The sequence below is a fragment of the Oncorhynchus gorbuscha genome, linkage group LG24, assembly GCF_021184085.1.
Source record: "Oncorhynchus gorbuscha isolate QuinsamMale2020 ecotype Even-year linkage group LG24, OgorEven_v1.0, whole genome shotgun sequence".
NCBI lineage: Eukaryota > Metazoa > Chordata > Actinopteri > Salmoniformes > Salmonidae > Oncorhynchus > Oncorhynchus gorbuscha.
The window spans coordinates 12,089,537-12,101,076 of record NC_060196.1 but is presented as its reverse complement, the minus strand read 5'-3'; the positions used below and the strand labels follow the sequence as shown (position 1 = coordinate 12,101,076).

The following is an 11,540-nucleotide window of genomic DNA, read 5'->3' as shown; positions in this document are numbered from 1 at the left end:
TTTCACTCTACCATAGTCCAGTGGTGGCTGGTGCTGCTAGAAACTAAGAAGGCAAGATACCGATACTGTCAGGTTTGTTCAGAGGCATGTCAACAGGTTGGTTTTTATGTGACTTTAAAGTGCCTCACAAAAGACATAAGGTTGGTCAATCGTTTTTTCGTAATCCGACGTCAGATTTTGGCAGAAAAACTGGCCAGGCAGGTTGAGCGCACCAATGTCTGTGGTGAGGAAGCTCGTTACCAGTAAACTTTTGTGTTGTAGCCTGTGATTCACGGAACACAGCGGTGAGATGCTGAAAAAGATATTCTGCAGCCTTGTGCTTTTATGTCTCTTATCTTTCTCAGTATATTTCTGGTATCAGTTGAGATACTCAGATGTTACTGAATCGAGTAGGAATGCTTTGCTGTCCAGTTTGAAGGATTCCCAAAGTGAAGATGGATTAATAAAATCAGGAGTCGATTATAGAGGTATCCGCTTGGAGTTAGATTTAGGGAAAGAAAATCTAATGAAAAAAAATGGTAAGTTCTGTGCTATATAACTTCTAAATATATGCAAATATATGGATATTCGGACACTACTATGATTATGTTTAAAAAGTAAGGTCTCTGAAGACCAAAGACATTTGTCAATAAGCTAGAGATTTTTTAAATTATGTCATTTAATGGCACATGTATGGCATAGTAAGCTAAAAGGCTGTGGTTGACGAAATGATTTGATTATTAGCTTTCGTTAGCTTTCGTATATGTCACGCCTTGGTTTTAGTATTTTTAGTATTATTTGTTCAGGCCAGGGTGTGACATGGGGTTATTGTATTGTCGTATTGGGGTTTTGTAGGCATTGGGATTGTGGTTGATTAGGGGTGTGCCTAGTATAGGCTTGGCTGCCTGAGGCGGTTCTCAATCAGAGTCAGGTGATTCTTGTTGTCTCTGATGGGGAACCGTATTTAGGTAGCCTGGGTTTCACTTTGTATTTCGTGGGTGATTGTTCCTGTCTCTGTGTAGTTTCACCAGATAGGCTGTAATTAGGTTTTCATGTTCCGTTTGTTGTTTTGCATTTGTAATAGTTATTTCATGTATCGCTCTTCATTTATTAAAGACATGGGTAACCACCACGCTGCATTTCGGTCCGACTCTCTTTCTACAAACGAAGAATGCCGTTACAGTATAGCGTTATATTTCTTAAATGGTGTCCCTTCAGAGGGCAAGAACAAGATGTACAGTGCAGTCGGAAAGTATTCATACCCTTTCCCTTTTTCCACATTTTGTTACGTTACAGCCTATATCTAAAATTGATTAAATACATAGTTTTCCTCATCAATCTACACACAATACCAATGACAAAGTGAAAACAGTTTTAGACATTTTTGCAAATGTATAAAAACTAAAAACAGAAATACCTTATTTACATAAGTATTCAGACGCTTTGCTATGAGAATCAACATATCAATTGATTGGACCTGATTTGGAAAGGCACACACCTGTCTTACATAAGATCCCACAGTTGACAGTGCATGTCAGACAAAAGACCAAGCAATGAGGTCGAAGGAATTGTCCATAGAGCTCCGAGACAGGATTGTGTCGAGCCACAAATCTGGTGAAGGGTACCAAAAAATGTCTGCATCATTGAAGGTCCCCAGTGGCCTCCATCAAACTTAAATGGAAGAAGTTTGGAACCACCAAGACTCTTCCTAGAGCTGTCCGCCTGGCCAAACTGAGCAATCGGGAGAGAAGGATCTTGGACAGGGAGGTGACCAAGATTCCAATGTTTACTCTGACAGAGCTCCAGAGTTCCTCTGTGGAGATGGGAGGACCTTCCAGAAGGACAACCATCTCTGCAGCACTCCACCATTCAAGCCTTTATGGTAGAGTGGCCAGACGGAAGCCACTCCTCAGTAAAAGGCACATGCCAGCTCGCTTGGAGTTTGCCAAAAGGTACCTAAAGGACTCTCAGACCTTGAGAAACAAAATTCTCTAATCTGATGAAACCAAGATTGAACTTTTTGGCCTGAATGCTAAGAGCCACATCTGGAGGAAACCTGGCACGATCCCTACAGTGAACTTTGGTGGTGGCAGCATCCTGTTGTGGGGATGTTTTTCAGAGGCAGGGACTGGGAAACTAGTCAGAATCGAGGGAAATATAAACAGAACAAAGTACAGAGAGATCCTTGATGAAAACCTTCTCCAGAGTGCTCAGGACCTCAGATTGGGGCGAAGGTTCACTTTCCAACAGGACAATGACCCTAATCAAACAGCCAAGACAATGCAGGAGTGGCCACAGGACAAGTCTCTGAATGTCCTTGAGTGGCCCAGCCAAAGCCCGGAACTGAACCGGATTGAAAATAACTGTGCAGCGAAGCTCCCCATCCAACCTGACAGAACTTGAGAGGATCTGCAGAGAAGAATGGGAGAAACTCCCCAAATACAGGTGTGCCAAGCTTGTAGCGTCATACCCAAGAAGACTCAAGGCTGTAATCGCTGCCAAATGTGCTTCAACAAAGTACTGAGTAAAGGGTCTGAATACTTATGTAAATGTGATATTTCCATTTTTTATTTTTAATACATTTTGCAAAGATTTCTAAAAACCTGTTTTTGCTTTGTCATTATGGGGTCATGTGTGTTGACTGATAAGGGGGAAAAAACGACAATCTATTTCAGAATAAGGCAGTAACGTGACAAAATGTGGAAAAAGTCAACGGGTCTGAATGCTTTCCGAATGCCCTGTTGCTATTCTCTGCTTCAGATGACAGCTGACCATAAGGAAAGTCATGCCATCATACTGTAATCCTGTGGCTGCATTGGTGATGCATGCCGTGTGATAAGCTGCTAAATGGATTCAGATAGCTGATATACTGAGACAGAGTGGCAATCAAATAAAACAGACTGGAGATCTTACAGCTAGACACGAAGGAAATGTTCATTTGAGAATACAACACAGACACATTACAGACAGAACCCCTTCCCTCTTTATTGCAGGACTGTAATATGTGACTAATCAACATTAGTTCATTAGACACTTGTTCATTTTGAATAATGGTGTAACAATTAAAACAAGTTTAAACACTTCACTTCAAAGAATCAACACTTTATCACTTCAAAATGTACAAATATGCAGTGGCCATTTTAGCATGGAAATCTTGGTGGGGCAAACTCAACCAATTGTTTTTTTATGCATGCCAGCAAAGCCACTACACAACACTAAACAATACATTAATTGCACTATAACGGTGACAAACAGTGCCCATAAACTGTTAGGGACTACATAAATCTGTCCCAACAGCAGAGCTTTCCCTTCAGCAACATGGAGTGAATCCTTACCACTGCTACACCTGATATGGCTGACTTGCTTGAATGAAGAAAGTTTATACTGACTCCTTGTGGACTTGTGTAAGTCGATAAGAACTGCATTCTCCAATAATCATGAACCATACACAAACATTATTACATTTATGTTCGGTAAATTCCTTAAGTTTGTTAATTTCTCATTAACACTTAGCTCCAAATGCAAGCAAACGAGGTGCGGCAAGGTAGGCCTTTCGTTCAGCACTTTCAAAATGGACACCAACAGAAATTGTCCGTGTAACTTATTATGTGATTTGTTAAGCCACATTTTACTCCTGAACTAATTTAGGCTTGGCTAAACAAAGGGTCTGAATACTGGTGAATACTATATTTTAGTTATTTAAAAAAATATAAAATATGTCTTCCACTTTGACATTACAGAGTATTTTGTGTAAATCCATTTGAATCCCGTTTTGTAACAATCAAATTTGAAGAAATCCAAGGGCATCGTTTTATTCACATTTTCTTTTGTCCAACACCTGAAACAATTTAATATTTGATTTTTCAGAAACTACAGAGACCAAAACCCAAGAATTAAAGAAATGCCCAGATCCCTCTCCACTTCTAGGTACATGGTAACATAGAAAACAATCAATTAAATCCTCTATCAATACCAATAAGTACTGATACCATTTCTAAAGGCATCAAGTCGCCACATGAACAGATTTTAAGATGATTTAATGTAGCTTTTCTCCTGATCTGCAGTTGGGCCTCTCAGGGTTGAGTTCTCTACGCCTGTCAGCTTGGATACAGTGAGCAAGGAGAACCCAGGCCTGCAGGAAGGAGGTCGCTACAAAACACACGACTGTGTCGCCCTCCAAAAGGTTGCTCTCATCATCCCCTTCCGCCTTCGTGACGAGCACCTCAAGTTCTGGCTCTACTACCTCCATCCCATCCTTCAGCGCCAACAGCTGGACTATGGCGTCTATGTTATCAATCAGGTACAGTACAACACACATTTGGAAATGTCAAACTTAAATTTAACACTTACATTTAAACACTTAGGGCCTGTTTCCGGGAAACAAATTAAGCCTAATCCTGGACTATGTAGCGATTACAATGGAGATTTTCCATTCAACATGCTATTAAGACCAGAATTAGGCCTAATGTGTTTCCAGAAAACTGGCCCTTAAATGACGTAGAGCCTGATTCCGCTCTAGGTTTCTGCTTTTTTAGGGAGTTTTTTCTAGCCACTGTCATGACGTTGGCCTGGGGGGTAGGTTTATGACAGTCATAAATACCTCTTCCCCCCCTTTTTCCTCTCTCTACCCTACTGACGTTACATTTTCAAAACCCTTGGTTAACATAGAGATTCTGGGAACATCAGAAAGTGGGGGGAAATGAACTATATTCTGGTAATCCGACCAATGGAACATATGCGGTGGTACTTAATGAATATGATGTCAGTTCGGTTGTCTTCTGAGACATTCTCATCAATGATAAGATGACATAAACTCTACAGTGGAAAGTCTACACATCAGACTTATCGGATTCACGTGGAATTGTTGTTCAATTTAAATGTTTGAATATGAAATGATTCGTGATGGGATGAAATGTGATTTTAGCTTCTAAAATGTGAGATTTGGGTTTTCATAAGATAGGGCTCTGCTCAATCAGTGGCCCGCCTCTGTGAAGGGACATGGGCTAGAACACTTTTCAAACACGCCCTCCTTCCCTTCCTATATAAGCCCTTGACGACAATATAACCTCCTGTTCCGAGGACGACGGTCCTATGTCAGAATGGTTCAGATAATAACTACAGAACGAAGCCAAAATCAACGTGAGCTTTGGTTGCGAATGGTATGAACTTTGAACTCTTATTCACTACAGAAGTGATACCTCCTAGCCGTTGAGTTAGCAACAGCAGATGCAAACGAGGGTTAGGAAGGAACAGACAGAGTATCCTGTCTATCAAACAACAATGTTACTACAACGTATACAATTGACAACCAGAGACATTCTTCAAAGGACTCGGTTGGGCAACACGGCCTTCCATCTACCACCAACCTACCGAAGCGCAGCTCAGAGTAAATATTTATTGCATTTTCCTTTTCCAAATGGGAAGTAATTTAGAATGCATAAGATACTGTATTTATGATAGCACAGCTTCTTCCCTTTGTTCCTCAGTCTTCCCGCTCTTTCACTCAAATCCAGCCCCTTTTATTTTGTGTAACAAGCTGTCATATCTGTTCCGCCCGCTAGGGACGTTTTCCTTTATGACGTAATTTGTAATCAAGTTATGATTTAATTATGTGTATGTGTAATTCTGTGTGATTAGTTAGGTATTTAGTAAATAAATAATTAAACCCAATTTTCTATTGCTGGTTCAACTTGTTAGCCAGGGTTTGTGCAGATAACCAAGAATTTACAACTTTCAGATGAGACTGAATTAAGATGACGATTAATATTGACTGCTATTGATGTAAAATATTACTAGGTCTTTAAGAGTTTATTCGGAAGATAACAGCTCTATAAATATTATTTTGTGGTGCCCGACTCTCTAGTTAATTACATTTACATGATTAGCTCAATCAGGTAATATTAACTATGGAGAAATTATTTTATAGAATAGCATGTCATATCACTTAATCTGTCATAGCCAAAGACACGACACCACCGTGCTTCTACATTTGCATTGCTTGACGTTTGGGGTTTTAGGCTGGATTTCTGTATAGCACTTTGTGACATCTGCTGAATTAAAAATGCTTTATTAATACATTTGATTGGTTTACAGTAAGATGTTTAATCTTCATCTTGAGGATGCCTTTTACCTTCATTAGGATGGAGACAACACGTTCAACAGGGCCAAGCTGATGAACATTGGCTATGCTGAGGCCCTGAAAGAGTATGACTACGACTGCTTTGTGTTCAGTGACGTGGACATCATCCCCATGGATGACCGCAACATCTACAAATGCTTCAGCCAGCCCAGACACCTGTCTGTCTCCATGGACAAGTTTGGCTTCAAGTACGTGTCAAGTCCTATCGCAGTGCCACAGTACGGTGTAGAGCTCAACCAATAACCTTTATTTTGGAGTGAACTATCACTTTAAATGTTTAAATGCTGACTCATTGTTATGACCATGGTAAATGCCAGAGTGGTTGTTAATGTTTCCTCATACCTACAGTATTATCAAGGGAAAAGGACTCGATTCAATCTGTTTCGCTGAACCGTTAAAGAGATGTAAATGCCCAATTGAACCGTAAAGGTCTTTTCCACTTGAACCAACATATGCCTCTGTTACCGTGAATACAGGAACATTGCTTTTAATGTAACTCTGGCTCAAACGCAGAACTTTAGCGCTACGGATTGAATACATCCCCAACACTTCAATTCCTACCTTCGGAGGCACAGCACGACAGAACAGGAAACTATAATATATCATAACATATGACATTTAGCAAACACTTTTATCCAAAGTGACTTAGTCATGCATGCATACATTTTATTGGCCCCAAGAATCAAACCCACTATTTTGACATTGCTCTACTCACTGAGCTACAGTGGACCACCAAGGGAGAGCCCGTCACGTGCAACGCCTCAACCACTCGGCCATCACAGCTGCTAGTATTTCCAGTATATCTGTATATTTGATTGTCTTCGTCTCCTCCATAGGTTGCCCTATAATCAGTACTTTGGCGGTGTCTCATCGTTGAGTAAAGAGCAGATCATGAAAATCAACGGCTTTCCCAACAACTACTGGGGCTGGGGTGGTGAAGATGACGACATTTTCAACAGGTCAGAAAACGTTTAACCTCATAGACATGTAGCACATCGTAACTGTTGATCTTACTTACGTTTGCCTGCTCATAAAATCACATGATGCACACTGGATGATGTTATCAGTATCTCCGGATGACGCCATCAAAAACACATCTTTCCCTTATCACTTATCTTTTCGACTACAAAACATTATGTTGACATTGCGGGGGTGCTGGAGAGGATGCATTTTTTTTTAAAGTGATACATTTTTTTTATTTAAAAAAATCAAATTCATATCACTGGTCTGATTTCCATAGGGTGAATAACAGAAAAATGTCTCTCTCTCGTCCGGACGGCGTAGTCGGAAAATGCCGGATGATCCGTCACGAGAGAGACAAAAATAACAACGACAATCCTCAGAGGTAAAGCTTTAGAACAACCGCGTTCACTAAAATCCCCCTCAGGTTTTGAACTATCACCCGTTCGCCAACTATACTCCAAATGTTGATGACAGTTGATTATTTTGCCCTGCAGGTTCAAGAGAATAGCTCACACGTTAAAGACGATGGATACCGATGGCCTCAACTCTCTCGAGTACGAAGTTGTTGCAGTTGAAAAGCATGACCTGTTCACAAAGATTACAGTAGACGTGGGGATGCCACCCGAAGATTAAAGAAGACATGGACAAAGGATGAATGAGGAAGAGCTGGACAAGCAGGGCCCTGCGTGCCCGTTTGTAAATCCAGCTCTGTGAAGAAGGCAGGAACCATCTGGAATGAGGTCAAGAAAACTGCCCAGAACAGTACGAGAGATGCTTGGTAAGAGGGCAGCGCACAATCTATTTGTTGCATTAACCAATAACCTATTGCAGAGGCTGCAGCGGTTATGATGCAAACATGACTGAGCATTAATCTTTGAGGAGGTGTCATGATATCCACCTACTAATTGGTACTTTTGTCCCTCGAGCGCCCAATTGGCTGAGCATTGTGTTGTGCTGCCTTCAACTGCTTTCGCTGTAACTCGGTAAAACAAGGTCACAACTCTGAAATAACCCCCCCTCCAAGTTCCAATTACAAGTGAGAAAGTCTGAGATGATTTTGATACCCAAGTTGCGACGTTTCATCTCTGACCTTTCACCTTTTCAAGGAGCAAACTTTAGGTTTACAAATACTGTATTTTTGCCCTACACTAGTGTATTCTGTGTGTAAATCTGAACTTTAATTTAGTATTTTGTAGATATTGGGCTATTATAGTCTGGCTACTGTGTGAGCCATGGGAAACTCCAACACAATGTTCAACTGTTCAAAATCAAATGACAGAGACCTCTTCTTTATTTGCCAATTGCTTTATTATCTGGTCATGATGATGTCATTTGTTTGGTGATGTCAAATCCCACTAGCAGCTCTCCTCCTTCATGACGAAGATGTCCGTTCTGGTTTCCCTGTAGAGAAAGGAATGTTTATGCCATGATTTATTTATTATGTCGTTGGGTATGAATTATGTTCAATATGGTTGTATTACACATTCAAATGGAATTCAATGAAACCTGCTCTCATGGAGTCTTAATTTGATCACTCTTTTGTTGCTGAGAATTTTCTTGCACAGCAGGAAATGCAAACGTGTAGTGTATTTGAGTTTTTAAAAAGGCTTCTAAAGTTTGTTATTTCAATTTAGAAATTGCAGACTTGATTTGCCCTAACGAAAAATGTACTAACCCATACAAAAATATCCATTCATTATAATCCACATTTCCTGTTTGCTGCAGGATTTTTTTTTCCTGCTGTAGCAAACTGGCTCAAATTAAGATCCTACATCCATAGTATCTGTGTGTCATTATCTAGGTTTCCATCCAATTGGAGACAGATTATAAATATTCTAAAGTCCACAAAAAGAAAACAAGCACATTTTCCCACCAGTGGTGTGTTTCCACCAAACGGACCCTTTTCAGATCAAATTCAGCGCTTGATGACGTAGCGCACACAAAATGTACTTTTTCGCTTAAGTTTTCATGTACCGAATAAAGATCTAAAGTTCAATGTGTTTCCATTGCATTTTCAACTCTACCGATAGTTTTGTCACAAAAACTATTGCGTTAAATAGCTAATGTACCTACTCTGGTCGTGGTACTTGCGCTCTAGACAACAGCTCGCAGCTAGCCTACATAAGGAGAATTTATTTGTCAAACGGCAGTCAAGCATTGATCATCATGTCACCAAAATAAGACCCTCGATATGTATTGGAAAGGAGCATCAAGGTCATCTTGTACTTTCACCACCCTGTGATGTTCATCATCATTTATTAAATCTGAAGCCTAATAATCGGCATGCTTTCCAGAGTTGTAGTGGGAGGTCCACACACCATATCATCGCGTGACTTCAAGTTTACTTTGATATTATGGTTATTATATCAATATGTGTGCTTAATGGCGTTTCCACCACCATGTCTCGCATAATTCATTATACCGACACAAAAAGAGCCCACCATGTCCAACAAATTAGGCCTATCTGTTGGCATTTATAAAATGTTACCTAAACTACCTGTTTCCATCACAGCTGTCATGTTTTTTTTTTAAATAAGGTATGACTTTACTCACAAAACTGTGGATGGAAACGTGGTTCCAGAAGCACTTTAATGGGCACAACATTACATTGTAGGAGCCTACAGAATGTGGATTTTCCTGAAATACTGGTTTGATTGAACTCAGTCCCTTGTACTTCAGCGTTAACCTGGAGGTGTTGAGTGTTGTTTCTGTAAACTGACTCTCACAGCTTTATAGTGATATGGTGGGACAGGGCTGTGAGAAAGGAGCAGCTGTGTACCAGAGACATCATTCCAATACTTTTTGTGTGTTTCAACTTGTCTGGAATGCCTGATGGGCAGGGTTAGCCGTTTTGGAACTAGTCTATTGGTTCCATTGTGCCAGGCAAGCTCAATCAAGCCCCGTTTTAAGTATCTGAAATGATTTCAAATAATACTTTAACCCAGGTCGGCACAGTACTCACTGTCTCTGGACACAGAGTGCACACTCGTTGGGGTAGGTGTTGCCATCGGAGCCACACACAGGAGCCAAGTTCATAGGGCAAGCCAGAATCTCCACCGTATCAACACAAGATGGCTGCAAAACAATATGACATTACTGTTAAGACCAAGAGCATGGGCAGTCAGGAGAGTGTAATGTTTCGTAATGCGAAGTTAGAAATGCATTGTGTAGAACAAGTATGAACGATATGATTGCATGTCGTGTGGAATAGGGGTCGATTGTGTCAGGCTCTATTGATTACATTTCTATCTGCTGACACTTTCTGAATGTTTCATGACACTGAATTCACAGACTAGGGTGAAATTGTCCCTAGATGCTGATCTTGGGTTTTGCGTTTTCCCCGCTAATGGTTAAGGTTATGATTGGGGGAGGGGAAGCTGATCCTTAATCTGTACCTAGGGGGAATTTTACCCCCAGCTGAATTCACACCAGGTTTGGTTTACAAAGCAGCATTTACATTAAACATGCCAAAATCAGCCTTACCTTTCTGTAAAGTCCAGAGTTTTCTTCTTCTGCGCCTGAAGAAAACAAATAGTATGTTACAATGTTTTTCAAATCACCTCAAGAATGTTATTACAATGTCAGACTATGGAGGTTAAGGTAACATCGTACACATTTAACCATCATCTCATGTACTGTACATTAAAACTGGTATATCATCTGATCACTTAGCCTTAATAGTTTCAACATAGTTTCATAGTCCCTCGACTCCAGCAGGTGGCAGAATCAAGCTTTCCCCATAGTTACTGAACTACTCCACTGTTCAATCAATGCTTTCTTTCTTTATTCAATTAAATTCAATAAACTTTATTAAACCCCAAGATATCACACAGAAAACAGTTGTACTTGACCTGCAATGGCGACGAGGAGCATCACGCACAGCACCATCACTACTTTTCCAGCCATGTTGTCAGTGGACAGACAGCGAGAGTGCCCTATCTAACAGTCTCTCAGTGGTTATTGTGATGCAGCAGGTGTGAGAACTTTCACAGCTGACAGGAGTCACGCTGTGTCCCAAATAGCACCCTATCCCCTATAATATAGTGCACTATATTAGTCCTATCAACACTGGTCAAACCCTAGTCAAATGTAGTGCCCTATATAGGGAGTAGGGTGCCATTTGAGACACAAATGGACTTTACTCTGCAGAAGATGATGAAATACACGTTGAAGTGCTGTAGTTTTACATTCCTATGAATTCACCTTAGAGTTTTCTAGCTAATTGTGGGCCTGGGTGATATCCTGAACCTTTTTTCAGTTAATTGTTGTAGTTACACTTTACATGTACCACAGGAAGGCTTCAACTCTGAAATTACCCCTTAAATGACCATCCTTGTTGTGGGAAAGTCTGAGATGATTTTGATACCCAAGTTTAAGTGTTGTGAGGTATCATCTCTGACCTTTCACCTTTTCAATGAGTCTGACAGGAGTCTGATTCGATGAAAGATGGAATTGAATT

The 11,540-nt window shown here is 40.5% G+C and overlaps 2 protein-coding genes across 4 annotated transcripts; one reads left to right on the top strand and one right to left on the bottom strand.

The window, feature by feature from the left end:
- The first annotated feature begins 229 nt into the window (after positions 1 to 229).
- On the top strand, positions 230 to 10,942 carry LOC124012114 (beta-1,4-galactosyltransferase 1-like). Of its 3 annotated transcripts, none has more exons than XM_046325555.1 (7): positions 230 to 518; positions 3,847 to 3,906; positions 4,044 to 4,279; positions 6,119 to 6,306; positions 6,955 to 7,077; positions 7,403 to 7,463; positions 7,576 to 7,718. In XM_046325555.1, the coding sequence occupies exons 1-6, from the start codon at positions 290 to 292 to the stop codon at positions 7,443 to 7,445; spliced, it is 879 nt and encodes a 292-aa protein (XP_046181511.1). In that variant the 5' UTR covers positions 230 to 289; the 3' UTR covers positions 7,446 to 7,463; positions 7,576 to 7,718. The 3 variants fall into 3 exon arrangements, with proteins under 3 accessions (XP_046181511.1, XP_046181510.1, XP_046181509.1); XM_046325553.1 differs by having other exon boundaries at positions 237 to 518; positions 7,359 to 7,463; positions 7,576 to 10,941; XM_046325554.1 differs by lacking the exon at positions 3,847 to 3,906 and having other exon boundaries at positions 236 to 518; positions 7,359 to 7,463; positions 7,576 to 10,942.
- On the bottom strand, positions 8,371 to 11,057 carry LOC124012115 (probable pancreatic secretory proteinase inhibitor). The gene is made up of 4 exons (XM_046325556.1): positions 10,933 to 11,057; positions 10,565 to 10,599; positions 10,044 to 10,156; positions 8,371 to 8,482 (listed from the first exon to the last, which is right to left on the bottom strand). Exons 1-4 carry the CDS (start codon positions 10,985 to 10,987, stop codon positions 8,437 to 8,439), a joined length of 249 nt encoding a protein of 82 aa, XP_046181512.1. The 5' UTR covers positions 10,988 to 11,057; the 3' UTR covers positions 8,371 to 8,436.
- Positions 11,058 to 11,540: the final 483 nt, after the last annotated feature.

Excerpts from the sequence above, each read along its gene's own strand:
- LOC124012114 (XM_046325553.1), top strand. The coding sequence starts at position 290 with ATGCTGAAAAAGATATTCTGCAGCCTTGTGCTTTTATGTCTCTTATCT. Across the intron at positions 3,907-4,043 it reads AGATCCCTCTCCACTTCTAG|TTGGGCCTCTCAGGGTTGAG; the intron begins GTACATGGTAAC and ends CCTGATCTGCAG. Across the intron at positions 7,078-7,358 it reads GATGACGACATTTTCAACAG|GGTGAATAACAGAAAAATGT; the intron begins GTCAGAAAACGT and ends TGATTTCCATAG.
- LOC124012115 (XM_046325556.1), bottom strand. The coding sequence starts at position 10,987 with ATGGCTGGAAAAGTAGTGATGGTGCTGTGCGTGATGCTCCTCGTCGCC. Across the intron at positions 10,157-10,564 it reads ACTCTGGACTTTACAGAAAG|CCATCTTGTGTTGATACGGT; the intron begins GTAAGGCTGATT and ends ATTGTTTTGCAG. Across the intron at positions 8,483-10,043 it reads GCACTCTGTGTCCAGAGACA|GGAAACCAGAACGGACATCT; the intron begins GTGAGTACTGTG and ends CTTTCTCTACAG.